Below are 14,795 nucleotides of genomic sequence, written 5' to 3'. Positions count from 1 at the left end.
ACGACCTCCGGGCATTAACCTCTTATAAGGGCATTTAAGTCCTTTGCAATTAATCTCTTAAAGAAGAAATGAGATCAAGGGGTAATGCCATTAAAAGTCGAAAACATACATAATAAAAATCTCACATATTCACCAACAACATGGAGTGGTATATATGTCTTAATCAACTTTTTTTTTCTTTTTAGGTTTGAAATGAAATATCTTCTAGCAGCTTACTTTGATATTGATCATCAGCCAACCCATCCTCTTTCCTCTCCTTAGAGTCTAAGAAACCCCACCAATCTCCCAAACCAAAGAAGAAGAAAAAAATAAAAAAAAGAGAGAGAGAGGGAAAGAAAGAAAAAGAAAAAGAAAAAGAAAAAAAAAAAAGAAAGAAGAGAAGAGAAGAGAAGATGGGGAAGATAGAGATGAGATGTTGTTTCATTTTCATAATTTTCTTGATCTTTGGTTTGTTTTCTCATGTGGATTCACAATCAGATTCTTGTAGTTCTAATTTCAGTCTCAGTGGTCTTGTTTCCTTTGAGACTAATGTTCTTCATTGTAATTCTGTTTGGGATTCTCAAGGCTTCATCCTCAGAGTAAGTTCTTTGTAATCATTTGTGTTTAAATGTTTCTGATTGATATAAATTACAATATTATATTTTGTACTAATTTTCTAATTTTAATATCTGCCAATTTTTGGAAAACTAGGCCAATTCTTGTAATTTTAACTTCTATGATTCCTTAAAAAGGAATTTTGATACAAAATCCAGTTTTACTCCAGATTAGACCGGTATGTATTGAAAATAAGTGTTTTCTCAAAAAATTGATTTTTAAGAATGTAAATATTTATGTTTGATATAAGTTTAGATTTTGTGATTATAGTATCTATGTGAAATGTTTTGAGATGAATTAACTTGACCGAGTTCCGAATCAAATTTCACTGCATGTATAGAAATCCAATCCAAAAGATCGGTTCTTAAATTCATATTAGGGGCTCGTTTGAAAGCAAAGAATTAAGGGTGAAAATTGGCAGTTAGAAGTTATTATATCAATGCGTATTCGCAACGCAAACCACTGTTCTGAAGTTATAATTAACTCTCACTATCAACTTTCAAAAGTTGTAACTTCTTTTGTTGTTGTTGTTGTTGTTTTTTGTGGTGGTTGTGATGTGTTGTGGAGGTGATTATAGAATATGACATAATACCTACTTTACAGTATTTGCAGAGCAAATCGAACATATGGAACTTCGTCCTCTCGGCCCCAAATACAAACTCGTACGTTGCAATCGGGTTTTCGACTAATGGAAAGATGGTTGGGTCTAGTGCGATGGTCGGTTGGGTACCACCTAATGGGAGTGGAGTCATTAAGCAATACTATCTTGGAGCAACTAATCCAAATCAGGTCATGCCCGATCAAGGGAGCCTATCGATCGTTAGTAACTCAACCACGATTATATCCCAATCATTACGATTGTTCCTCTCCTTCCAATTGAACATCACCCAACCTCAATCGAGGCTAATTTACTCGGTTGGGCCGAGGAATAGGTTTCCGTTGACGGACAACAGGTTGTCGGAGCACCGAGATCAGATCTCCACACTTTTGGATTACAACTCGGGTGAGTGTAACCCAAGTGTGTAAAAATTCATTTTTCATGAAAAATGAATCTCCCACCGATCTTCCATACCGAATCAAACAAACCCTTGAAACATTCTTAATTTTTCTTTAAATTTAATTATCTTTTATTTTTGCTATTTATAGGTGAAAGTACACAACAAAGGCAACATTCTAGACTGAGGAAGAGCCATGGTATACTAAATATGTTGGGATGGGGTATTCTTATGTTCATTGGAGCCATGTCTGCTCGCTACTTGAGACGATGGGATCCTATATGGTTTTATTCCCATATTTCCATCCAAATATTAGGTTTTACCTTGGGAGTATCGGGCATAATCGCGGGACTTGTCTTAGAAGATCTTCTTAGCGTCGAAGTCGATAGGCACAAGACCATTGGGATCTTTATCATCGTGCTTGGATGCCTCCAGGTTTGTTTCTCATAATCCGATTTTCATCATAGGGATTCTCATTTATCATCCTTGTGTTTGTGATCAAAACTATAAACTTTGTTCTAGTTTGTTTTGAATATAAAGATGTTGAGTTAGGTGTTATAGAGGATAATATGAAAACAAGCATGTATGATCTCGAAATTACTGGCGTAGACACAATTTTAAAATATTTATCAAAATGGGCATATACCCTATTTGGTATTTATTTATCTATTTTTATCAAAATGGGTACCCATTGTATGGTCATTTTATTTAATGGGTCGAGATTCATAGACTTATGGAAATGAACTCATATGGTTACTCACAATCCCAACCGTGTGAAAGTGATATCATAAGGTTGGGATTTATCTTAGAATAATGATTTTCTGACTCCCTCTCTGACATTGACGAGGTATGTGCATAGAGCCATAGATTTTTCCTTTGGATACACAACTACACATATTTATGGGGATGGGCAATTGTGTATCCCGGGGAAAATTCTATGCACATTCCACGTCAAGAGAGTATGGGGGAGTATGTCAAAGGGGGGAGTCGTATTATCACGACTTTTTTATCTTATAGATACGTGATGTATTATTGGGATACGTCTTTTATCTTGATTGTTGGATTTTGCACTTAAACGATCAAGATATTTGCCCATTTTGGTTAAACACCCCAATTTATGTTAATTTTCGGTGAATTTTTGTAGGTGATGGCCTTTCTAGCTCGACCTGATAAGGAATCAAAGGTGCGAAAATACTGGAATTGGTACCACCACAGTGTTGGAAGGGTTTTGATTATTCTTGCAGTAGCAAATGTTTTCTATGGAATTCATTTAGGGAATGAAGGGAGTGGATGGAATGCTGGTTATGGGGTTGTTCTAGCAATTTTGGTGGTTATTACAATAATTTTGGAAATAAGATTGTGGACAAGAAAGTGATTTATTGAGAACCTTCACTCGCCATCATTGTCATTTCAAGTAATTGATTTTTCACTTTCTAATTTTTCTATTTTAGGGCTGTCAATGGATTGGATCAAACCCGAAATCCGCTCTCTTTGGATTTGATTTAATAACCCATCCGATCGATAAGAAACAAATCATTGGAAACTATAATCCGATATCCAAACCATTGAAGTTTAAAGGTAACAAGATTGAAGAAGAAATCGTGGGTGATTTGCATTAATTCCCTAGGTTGTGAGTTTGATACCCAATATGAGCATTAATTCCTCAGGGATCATCTGCGATGGTGCACCCTTACTTACTTGGTGCGTGTGGTGTGCGGGTGTTGCACGTGCCCCGGGACTAGTCCTTGTCCTTGGACAAGACCATGGTCTATGGATTGGGAAAGCCCAGATATGGGCCCAGTCCGTTATCTATAAACCCTGAAAACTAAGGGCCATGAGATGAAATCTATTCACATCTCGTCTTGTCTAGGCCCAATATCGAGTCGTCTCAAATGAGTTTTTCAATACGTTTGAGAAGTCTCATTCAAAAAATCAAAAAATTGAACGTGGGGTATTAAATCTTGATCAAAAAAGTGACTTGTGAGTTGGTCTTGTTTAGTTCCGATATCGAGTTTACTTGGGCGATACGTCTCAGTCTCGAACGACTTTTAAAACCATGCCTAAGACCCATGAACCTAAACTATAAGACTTTAGTCTCATAAACCTTAATCCTAACCTTTAAAAACCTAGTCCTTCCAATTTGGAATCATGAAGAACTTGCTCCCAAAACCCACCCAAACTGTAAATCTTGTATTATTTTTTTACATTAAGATGCTAGTTTGCTAAGCTAGTAAAGTTTAATTGTTCATTTTCTAATCTCGTAAAAAACATGCTTACTTATGCTCGTAATTTGAAAGAAAAAAATGATTCATCATTATGGAATCGGTTCGCTTAATGGAAATCAAATTAGATCTTTTAGAGAACTGATTTATACTTGTACAGAACTGATGTTGCTACCATAAAATACACGTTTTTGAAATTTATTTCAAGATAATATTTTTCAAAATGATTTCAATTATATATATATATATATATATATATAATCTTAAATGTGAATAGTGCTACATTCATTTCTTTTTTCCACCATGATTAAAATGATTCCATATAATTTGGATTCAACAAATAAACTCATTGGAAGTTTTCTAAATGTAAAGAAGAAGAAGAAGAAGAAGAAGATTGTGTGAGAGAGAGTCGGATGTTAAAGAAGGAGAGAGAGAGAGAGAGACAAGAAGAAGAAGAAGAAGAAGAAGAAAAAAGAGGGGGAGGTTTGATAGGTCCTTCTGAAGAAAGAGTTAGGATCTAGAATGGTGTCTCATTTCTATAATAAAAATAAGGTGTCAATGCACATTTTTGTTGGAATTTAAAACACCAAGACTCTTAACTTGGTCGTGCACGCAACCTGATGTGTTTGAACTCCAACAAAAATGTGCCATGTAGACACCTGATGTTGTTATAGGAACGACACACCATTCTAGATCGTGACTCTTTAAAATAAAATAAAAAAAACTATTGCAATTTGTTAGTATGATTATACTCACAAGAAATATTAAAAAAAAAGAACACGTAAGAAAAGGGAAAAATCGCACTCCTTATTCTTGTCATTGTGCAGTTTAGGTGTGTGCAAGTAACGTCACCCTTTTTGGTAAAAATGAACCTTTAAACAAGTAATTATTATCATGTTAACAACCTTTTGAGAAAAACTCAAAATCGAGAAGTGATTTTTCCAAATCCACTTCCAGCTTCCATTAAAATAACGTTTAACATTCTCACCTCTCATTGTTTGTTTTTTTTTTTTTTTTTTTTTTTTTTGGGGGGGGGGGGGGGGGGGGTGGTGGTAACTATAAAACCACCCCCATGAATTAATAATGACAACCCACAATGCAGTCAAATTGTTTTATCTTATATGGGTTAAAAGTTTTTGAATGAATTGATTTTCGGTAAAATAATCTCTATGATAAAGAGGTAATCTTCACAAAAAATCAGGCTATTATGAAATTCCTAACCCCATCAAAATTAGTTTACTAAAAAAAAAAAATTTAGACGATTTACAATTTATGAATTTGTTTTGATGGGGTTTAAAGTTTCGGAACAGGTTGATTTTCGGTGAGGATAATGAGACAACAACTTGGCTATTGTGTGGGGCTGCCCTTATTAATTCGTGGGGTGGTTTTATAATTACCCTTCTTTTATTATTAAAAATTGAAAATTACCGAGTTATCCTTGCTGAGAATCCCTACTTATTCTCTCTTCTTCTTTATCTCCCACAATCTAGCCTGAAGCGTGTCCGTCTTTCGTTCGCCGTTACCGTTTTCATTACCGTTATAGTTTCCGTTACCACTGTCATCTTGTTCTCCAACCGAGAATTTCAAAAAACTTTGAAAATTTTCGAAGCGGTTAAGGAGCTAAGACTGCTCGACCACGTCAATTGGTTCAGATTTTCAAAGAGTTTAGCTTTTGATTCATGACCCCCCTTTTAGGATTTTTTTTTATCTGAATTTCTTCCCTTTAATTCGAGGTGTATATATTTCTTCTTATTCTTAATAGTTTTAGAGGTTATTTATTTTATCCTAATTTGATTACAATTATTTTAGGTTTTTGTAGAATTCTTTAATTGATCGATTAGTGGAAAACACGATTGTTTTGTTTTGTAATTGAAATATCTTGTTTGAATTAGCCTGGTTAGGTCTATTTATTTATTTTGGTCTAATTTTGATTGTATGATTAGTAATTTTATTGTTAAATTAAAGGTGATGTATGTGAGCTCTAGATATGATAGTGTGGAGGCAAAAAATAGGGATTTTCCCAATCTCCCAAATTCCTCCAACAATCATTGATTTCTTAGTCGATTCTCGTTTGATCAATCACACACAATAAGTACAATAATAAGAGAGAAAACACTAGATATATTTGTTTATGGGGTTCGTTGTGAATCTCGCAACTATGCCACAAACACCCTAGAGTCAATTTCACTAGAATCCAGGGAAAACCTTTTACAATCCCAATTACGTTATAGCCCCAAGGCTTCTTCCTTTTTAATGTATCATCCGCTGAAAAGGAATCGTAATCAATCTCTCCTTATCCAAATAAGATAACTCCTCCTCATTAGGTCTTCCCGTTTTAGGATTTTTTTTCCCAATCGGATAAGAGTGAGCCACATTTCATGACAGATATACGTAGTGTAGATTCCAAAATAGATCTTAATACGTTCTTCTAGATCTGTTCTAAACTAGTCCTACCTCAAGATTTGCACTAATTGGCAACACGTGTCTGAACTAGATAAATTGTTATTTTATTCCAGCACAAGAGAGATTTTTCTTAGCTTATGGATTTAATTTGTGTTTATAATATCATGGTTGTAGCGGTCGTGTAACAATTCCTTTCAAAAAAAATTTAATCATAAGCAAGTACATTTGTTTTGTATCTTTGATCATTAACAAGTAGAATTGTTTGTCTTGATTGGGTTATTGGGAATGTTCATTTTTTTTACCCCATCAATGCATGGTTTCAAATCTCATTGGAGACCGAGATGACTTGCCCAAGTCTTCTCAGTATCGTTTTTTAATGATCTGGAACTACTATGTGAATCATCTCACATGTTGTCTCATTAGACAACTAAGATGAATTGGACAATATTTTGAAAATCTCGGCCGAGTCAGTAAAACTCGGCCTTGTCAACTGGGGTTTTGTATTTGTTTTATTAAAATAATTATATTTTTTTACAATTTAAATTTATTATCTAAATAAAAATATTATCTAGTGACTAATCATCGTCTCATTTACCTTATTTTTATATATAAACAGAATTTATTATTATTTATATATGAATATATATTGAAAATTAAATATAAACTGAGTTAAATGATTTATCTCGTCCGAGACAACTCGATCTCGCTCATGAACAAGACATCTAACTGAGATTTGAAACCATGCATTAGTGTGAGGTATTTTGAGTTAGAGAGGGCACATTATTGAAAGGGATGTTTTTGTTTATTCATAGATTTGTAGGCATTTTGGGAAGGGGGGCTTAGCACACATTGCTTGTCGGGTGTGGAGAACTTGGTTGCTTGCTGATAGAATTACCAGTATAGCTTGTGAAGATGGGTTTGTTTTGAAACCATAGGCAATTTGAGTGTTTTTTTAAAAAAGGGGTTTGAGTGTTTTGGTAGATTCAACAAAGCATTTGGTTTTGGGTTTCCAAAATTTTAGTTTTTGATGTGGGTGACCATTGATCTCATTTTGGGAAGGGAGAAAATGTACTTTTGAGGTACTAACTTCTAGTTTTGTTTTTCTGATGAACTCTTAACCATAAAGAGCATGCTTCTCACGACCACATGTGTGAGTTGAGATGTTTCATAACTTTAATGGATTGTGTGGTAGAATGAATTATCAACTCAAAGTAGTGGTGTGTGAGGCCTCGATTATTTATTTATTTATTTATTTTTTTGTGAGGGTGTGGAGGGTGGGGAGTTGATTTCTTAGAATATGTTCTGATCATAAGATCCCTTTTCCAGCTTTGAGAATGGAATTTCTACAAGAGGATTGTGACTCGTTATGGTCAAACATTCAGTTTGAAGAGAAGCAGCTCAAAATGAAAAGGAGGTTAGTAGATCATTAGACCAATGAGTTCGAAGTAAATAAACATAGGATTTGTGTACTTGCACATGTACATAGCCTTACAAGTTCTTGTCTTTTTTTTTTTTTTTTTGCATTCTTCGTCCAATATTTCTGCATCAGTGGTTCCTACGTATTTTTTCTTTTAAAATGCATTTGTATTACAAAAATGGGAAAGAACTACTGATACCAGTTGGATTTACTTTTGAATGTATCAATGCTTGAACTTAAAACAGTACGGTATCATCCAAGGATACACAAATAACTGAGTCAACTTCCATAGACTGTTTATTGGCAAGGAATGATTTAATCTCCTACAAATGTTTTTGGGAATCAACACCAAGTACTTTATTTGTGCGTGGGTCAGCTGGGCTAGGAGGGCCTTCCACATTCTGAAGTATCTGATACAGATATGAGACCTATTTTTAAGAATTTGAGTGACAGCTGTCAATTCTCTCATTTCTAAGTAGGAATTATGATCGCGTGCATTGTGAATTTTTTATCCCATGCTTCATAGTTTTTTTATTATTTTACTTCAATGCTTCAACCAATATATACTTTGGGGCGCAATTCTCTGTTTAAAATTTTCAACTCCTTTATCTCTCTTGATTGAAGCAATAAAACACCATGATATGTTGTCACTAGATTGATTTCCCGAGTAAATTTGAAGTCAATTTGCATCTCTGCATGAAATTTTATTGTTTGTAAATTCAGAAGTTTCTTTGTTGTGCTCATAGAGGAAAACAATTTGTACGAATTCTATGCAGGTGGTTGATGGGACTCCCCACAGCATCCAAATCTGAACAAAAACGGTTGAAAACACCCAAGTTTTTGACAGATGTGTAAGTGGAAACATTCTTGTATTTTAATTTTTTATGGTCTTCCATTATAAGGATTAATCAAAATCACAGTAGTTCAACCACATGTTCTCGTGCTGAGTGTGCCATGGGATTTTGGAGCTATTTTTAGGCCACCTTAGATATTTTTCCTAGTCTTGTCACTCGTCCATTTGAATATTTTTATTTCATGTTTGCTCATCTACATACATGTTCCTGATCACCCAAGATTCTACTTCGTAAGGCATATCTAGTCTTATTATGGTCTTATATATTTTTTTTCCTCTTATGTTTGATTAGTAAGTAGCGGTCACATAGCATAGCATTAAAATAGTTTAACTTTAGGAAAACTTGTCTAGTTTATAACATGTTGAAGTAAAGTTTACATGTAATATTTGGTTGGGTTTAATTGTTCATTACTTTATCGAAGCTTTAAACAGATGAAAAGTATTAAAAAAATTATCCCCATTTTATTTTTCAAATTTTGGGAGGAGTTACATGGAAGATAATTACTGCATTGACAGTTCTCAATTCAAAACCAATTTGTAAGGGTTGGAATCAAAATCAAGCTCTCCTTAGGTTTGCGCATTTTGAATTTGTTCTTGGGGAAAAAAATATTTTATTTCTAATTTCATATTTATATCATACATACTAGCTAGTTTAGTATTACAAATGTGTACTTTCAGCAAATCTATGGATCAACGATTCTTCTACACAAGATCTATTTGATATATATTTTGGTTTCTTTGGGTTGGAAAATAGAGAGATTGGGGAAAGCCAAATTTCGTTTATTTTCACCCTATACAAACACATTTATGTCCTTGCGTCAATTTTTCAATGGGATTTAAATGATTGCATAGTTACTTTAACTACGTTTGGATTGAGAGAAATGGAGAGAAGAGAAACTCAATTTCTCACCACCATGTTTGGATTGACAGGAGAGAAGTTGGGACAACTTTGGAATTTTAAAATATCTTAAAAGAGATCTAGGGGCAGAGTTGGAATTATAAAATATTTTAAAAGATTTCTCTCCACTTTTGGACAGAGAGAAAACTCACCTGTTTTTCTCTCCGCTTCTCTTCAATTCTTTTCTCTTCTCTCCCCGCTTAACAATCCAAACGAGAGAAATGGAGAGAAACTCAATTATTTTCTTTTCTCTTCTCTTCTCTTCTCTTCTCTTCTCTCAATCCAAACACAGCATAAAAGAGATTCCATAATTCAATCAACTAGGTTGAACATAGATTTTTTGAGTTAGTTCTCTGCTTTCCATGTTATAAGTACTACTGGTTGTAATATGTGTCCATAAATTTTAATTTTAGACAGTTAATTTCTTTTCAGCTGAATTGTAAAATTTTGAGTTAGTTCTCTTCCTACTGATCAAAAAAAAAAAAAGGTTCTCTCCCTTCCATATTATCAAGTACTACTGGTTACATATGTTTCCATAAATGTTCATTTTTTAGATAACATTGGAGAATATGTACTAATAGTTACCTAGATGTGATTGACTCATTAACATTTTTGTGTTATTTGCACAGGTGTTTGCCAGAGTCATTGCTAAGGGAGGATGATGTGAGTCATTTTGTAATTTCAAAAAAAAAAAATCTTTTTTAGACCATAAGATTATGGCACATTAATCAAATGTGCTACTTTTTTTTCTCTCTTTATTGACAAAGCTTAACTCCGACTCTGCTTATTCAGGTTTCCTATGAGAATGTAAGGACTTCAGTCGAAAGAGGTTTTGGAGCATCGAGTGATCAAAGTGGGCATTATGTAGTTCGGGATTACCTACATCTCGTTGACACAACTAAACCAGTTTCTATTTCTGATATCTCAAGGGCTCTTCCTTCAATGCTTGATGATATGAACAACATTGGACTTTTCAATCTAGCTAATATTGCTACAGGAAGCTCAATCAACTTTGAGAAAACACGTTGGAAAATGAAAAAAATTATTAAAGAACATCTCCCGAAGATACTCAGAAACCCAAATCATAAGTATCATATGGGACTATTGACAGGGTTACCACAACTTATCGAAGATCCACGTAATTTTCTAGAGACTCATGTGTCATTTTTCGACTCCACAGCTATATCAAAGCACTGTGCCATCACTAAGATAATGGAGGGACTCGAAGACATGCCTTCTCAATCTTTGAATGCAATGCACAGGAGGATTAGGGGTATCCAAGTTGATGTCGGTCAATTGCAGTTGACCAAATCTGGATGGACTCGAGCCCGTTTGATAAAAAATTTGAGAAATACTTGTGAAAAGATGCTTTCGGAAGTCGACAAAGAGGGTGTATTACAGGAACCGTTAGCTAAAGCAATGGCTGTTGCAGCTTTAGCTCTCAAGCTAACATCGGAGAATCCAAATCTTTCCATGCCAGAGTTCTTCCATTTCTCTTCGGAAACAGAAACCTTGCATAATGAGATCCTAAAAGCTCTGCAGGTCCTTAAAATGATGGACATTAAGAGCGTTGAGGTAAAAGACTTGCAACATTTATGGGATCCTAAGTCAGAAATCTCAATTGCACACTTCCGAGCAACTATTAAGAGAATGTTGATTGATTTTCTCTTCGAGTGTAGTGAGATGGATATTGTACCAAAGCCGTTACTAGAAACTCTTGCTATCATTAATAGGAATTCTCAAAGTGTACCAACTATGTGTTTTTCGAAGGAAGACATAGAAAAAGAGGTAGATAGTGTATTAAATGTGAGTAGTCAGGTAAGGCAGATTGCATGGGATTTGTTTGGAGAAGACCATAAGATTGATGAAGAATTCAGCAATGCGTATATTGAGGATTTTCAAGAAAGTGACGAAGATGATCAAAGATTAAAACCTAATTGCTCGCAAATTGTTGGTTCTGATTCTAGTGATGAAGTTGAGAGTGTTGGGGAATCGAGACCAGTTGACTCTTCTCCACTCTCAACACCTGATATAAACTTAAATAGTGATTCCATCGAGGGATCTCAACCTGAGTTGGTTACGGGTCCTGATTTGGGTATCTTGCATGATTTTGGTTCTTGTTCTTCCCCTTCCAACGATGAATCAAGTTTACCTCAAGAGACACAAAACACAAGCGGGAACCAATATCTTACCATCCAAGAAATCTGCGATGAGACAAGTTTGGTTGCCCATCAACTCATCGGCCATTTATTAGGATCATTTGTGCAGATGAAAGGTGTAGACTTAGAGAGGAATGAAAGATCATATCTTGGGGGCGGAGTTGCTGATCCGGAAGATTCTCAAGGTATTGTAAGGACTCTTATTTAAGAGGAATGCTAGTATCCGCCCATGGTGGACACCATAGGGGTGTCAGCCCAATAGAGAAACAAGTCCTCGGGATTCACACCCACAGCAACTCATGGAATATCTGATGGTCTTGATCTCGGGATGACACCCCTACAACTCTATCACAGATGTATACTGTCATTTTCCTATTTAGTTCAGCTCTTAAACAAAACAACAGGACTTGTATGTATGTAGGATCTTTTTGTGTTGTGTGTTCATGATCGTATCTTGCATATAGTCCTGATGATAGGAACAGAAAAATTACCAAAATATTGAAAAAACACCTTCCTTTCTAAGTAAGATTTTAAACCTTACTAAGGGTCGTTTTGCTCAAATGTATAACCACATTGGCAAGTCCAACACCGCAACCCTCTAGATTTCATGTTAAAAACTCATATCCAATTTTTTTTTTAAACAATTATTTTTGGGCTTGATCCAAGGTTTTGAAAATGGATTTCTATCAAACTTCCACCAAACTACCAAATTTAAAATTAAAATTCAACCTTGAAAAATAACTGCTTTTTTCTTTCAAAGTTCATAGAATTTGTCCAACCCTGTAGCATCAGATCATGTTTTTAAATGCTACAAGGTGAACTCAAAGACCCTTGGTAAGATTTGAAATCTTACGAAGTTTGTAAGGCTAGTCTTACTCCAAAATATTTACTTGAGACCGAGGGATCATAATATTCAGGAAATTAAATGAGAGGAAGCTGAAGTTGCAATTGCGAGAGTGTGGAGCTTGCTTCCTCATCTCTTAATAATAAAAATCTCAATTGAAACCCACAATATACCATTAAGTTTCTAAACCATCTATGAAACTTGATTTAGGGGTAGTTCAAGGGTGCTCTACTAGCAGCAGAGTGGTACATGTGCCACACCCATGCAGAGGAATGAAACAGAATAACAGATGATGGTGGGCACCCCAGAATGACCTTTATGCTGTGTTTGGATTGAGAGAAATGGTGAGAAGAGAAAATAAATGAGGCCCTCCATTTCTCCTGTTTGGATTGTTAAGTGGGGAGAGAAGAGAAAAGAATTGGAGAGAAAAAAAAAGGTGAGTTTTCTTTCTTTTTCAAAAGTGGAGAGAAGAGGAGAAAAATGGAGAGAAACTCTTTTAAAATATATTATAATGCCAACTCTGCCCCTAAATCTCTTTTAAGACATTTAAAAATTTCAAAGTTGTCCTAAGTTCTCTCCTGTCAATCCAAACATGGTGGAGAGAAATTGAGTTTCTCTTCTCTTCTCTCCACTTCTGTCAATCCAAACACAGCCATAGTCTCTTAGCACATTATTTTTTACCTCAGAAAATAGTAAGGAAAATTCAAAAGAGTTGATTAATTAGATGGATAACGTCATCAAATCGGGCATAATTGGCCTATGATCTCAACCGGTACATTATATTGTTATTTTTTTTAACATTTAGTTGAATGACCATTTCTCTGTTTATCATGTACAGATGACAAAGAAGTGAAGACTTCCCATGAGGAAGATATCGGTGGTCAAGTTCTTGTTCATGTTGTTGAAGAGCTACTACCTTCCTTTCCAAAGAGGTATCATTTTTTACCCTAAAGTCTCCATACCAAGGCTTGAAAACTCAGTTTCTTATTGCAACTTGGTCTGACTTCCATTACTGATTCATTTCTGTTCGGGTGTTTCCAAATATTTATTGAAAACATCGTCTAGTTAGCCATATCTCATGTCTTTTTACAATAGTGGGCTACTTGGTTCGGTTTGGGGCCAAATTGGAACCAATCCAACATAGGTCGGTTCCATTAAATAAGAACCAGAATCGAACCCAAATGCCAATGAAATCAAACCAAACTTAGGTCGGTTTGATTCAGTTCTCTAGGTTGTCAAAATTCTATGAACTTTCTTGAAAATTAAATAAACATAAAATTTATATAATTAAATCATAAACCTATCCATAAAAAAGTCATTAATCTATGTCCTAACTCCTAAAATATTTCATAATAAATAAATATATATATATATATATATATATATATATATATATAATTGATCGGTAATATATATTTATTTATTACATGATGGGTTCAGTTCTATACAAGGCTTTAACCAAGAACCGAACCAAATTGATCGGTTCTCCATTTTTTTAACCCATAACCAAACTGCAACTTGTTCTGAACCAAACCAAACGAGCCCACAGCTATTGATTTGGGTTTGGTTTGAATCGGACCATGTTGCACCCCTGTTACAATGTACCTCTAAAATCAGGAGCTTACATTATAAATAAAATAAGTACTTATGGTCAAAATGAGAGAACTCCATTTGTTCAACTTTTGCAGCAAAATGGAAAGACTTAAGGAGTTGATGGGCCTAGAGTAGCTTTTCATTCGGTTACTATATGACGGGTGGGAGGCAGGAATTTGCTGGGCTGAAGCGCATCACGTTTTTATTGTTAGCCAAGCCTCGATTTACTCACTTGACCATTGTGGAGATGAAATGCTGCCTTCGTGGCTGAACTGATTTGCTTCAAGATTTGTGAGCCATTGAGGAGCATCACCATCTTGGGTCTGTAAGTAAAGGGTGGATCAGAATGAAATCATGCAAAATTTTCCAAGGTTCAATGACATAAAAGGTGATGATGGTATTCTCATGCATTAAATGTTGGTGTGAACATGGTTTATGGTGTGGCCTCTCCATTCAATCGCATTCATCACAACTCATAACCATCAGAGAACATATTCGGTGGCAATCCAAATTCAGAAGAAAAAAAAATGCTTGATATAATGTCATAAAAAAACTTGATCGTACAGTTGAAATCATCTTTCCCCGTGATTCTTGCTTCTGTTGTCCATTGTCTGCGTGAACTCGGATATACACTTTTGTTATTGTGGCAAGAATATGCAGGAAAAGACTGAAACATTAATGCTGGATGCCAGGACCATTGATGAATGTATACATGGAGTTAAAAGCAGGGTTTCACTTGTGTACTTGAGTCTCCAAATTGTTACAACATGGTGAAGTTGCTGACTGAATTCTTACTATGGGAGCTGTTTTGGGAGGA

The 14,795-nt window shown here is 35.0% G+C and overlaps 2 protein-coding genes across 3 annotated transcripts; both read left to right on the top strand.

Annotated features, from left to right (window-relative positions):
- Positions 1–271: 271 nt before the first annotated feature.
- On the top strand, positions 272–3,017 carry LOC147382249 (Cytochrome b561/ferric reductase transmembrane with DOMON related domain-containing protein). Its single transcript, XM_086429325.1, has 4 exons — positions 272–578; positions 1,198–1,597; positions 1,741–2,024; positions 2,734–3,017. Exons 1-4 carry the CDS (start codon positions 393–395, stop codon positions 2,962–2,964), a joined length of 1,101 nt encoding a protein of 366 aa, XP_086285451.1. The 5' UTR covers positions 272–392; the 3' UTR covers positions 2,965–3,017.
- Positions 3,018–5,262: 2,245 nt separating this feature from the next.
- Positions 5,263–14,795, top strand: LOC147382248 (DNA double-strand break repair protein). Of its 2 annotated transcripts, XM_086427927.1 has the most exons (7): positions 5,263–5,544; positions 7,541–7,628; positions 8,408–8,482; positions 10,012–10,045; positions 10,175–11,726; positions 13,224–13,317; positions 14,074–14,795. In XM_086427927.1, the coding sequence occupies exons 2-7, from the start codon at positions 7,549–7,551 to the stop codon at positions 14,111–14,113; spliced, it is 1,875 nt and encodes a 624-aa protein (XP_086284053.1). In that variant the 5' UTR covers positions 5,263–5,544; positions 7,541–7,548; the 3' UTR covers positions 14,114–14,795. The 2 variants fall into 2 exon arrangements, with proteins under 2 accessions (XP_086284053.1, XP_086284054.1); XM_086427928.1 differs by lacking the exon at positions 7,541–7,628.

This window comes from Akebia trifoliata, chromosome 16 (genome assembly GCF_017979445.1).
Source record: "Akebia trifoliata isolate Shusen 1 chromosome 16, ASM1797944v1, whole genome shotgun sequence".
NCBI classification, from domain to species: domain Eukaryota; kingdom Viridiplantae; phylum Streptophyta; class Magnoliopsida; order Ranunculales; family Lardizabalaceae; genus Akebia; species Akebia trifoliata.
Note: the sequence above shows the minus strand (reverse complement) of the source record. Positions and strands in the feature narration are given on the sequence as shown.

Coding starts and splice junctions, on each gene's coding strand:
- LOC147382249 (XM_086429325.1), top strand. CDS start 393: ATGGGGAAGATAGAGATGAGATGTTGTTTCATTTTCATAATTTTCTTG. Junction 579..1,197: donor CTCAAGGCTTCATCCTCAGA/GTAAGTTCTTTG, acceptor CCTACTTTACAG/TATTTGCAGAGCAAATCGAA. Junction 1,598..1,740: donor ACTTTTGGATTACAACTCGG/GTGAGTGTAACC, acceptor TGCTATTTATAG/GTGAAAGTACACAACAAAGG.
- LOC147382248 (XM_086427927.1), top strand. CDS start 7,549: ATGGAATTTCTACAAGAGGATTGTGACTCGTTATGGTCAAACATTCAG. Junction 10,046..10,174: donor CATTGCTAAGGGAGGATGAT/GTGAGTCATTTT, acceptor CTGCTTATTCAG/GTTTCCTATGAGAATGTAAG. Junction 11,727..13,223: donor TGATCCGGAAGATTCTCAAG/GTATTGTAAGGA, acceptor TATCATGTACAG/ATGACAAAGAAGTGAAGACT.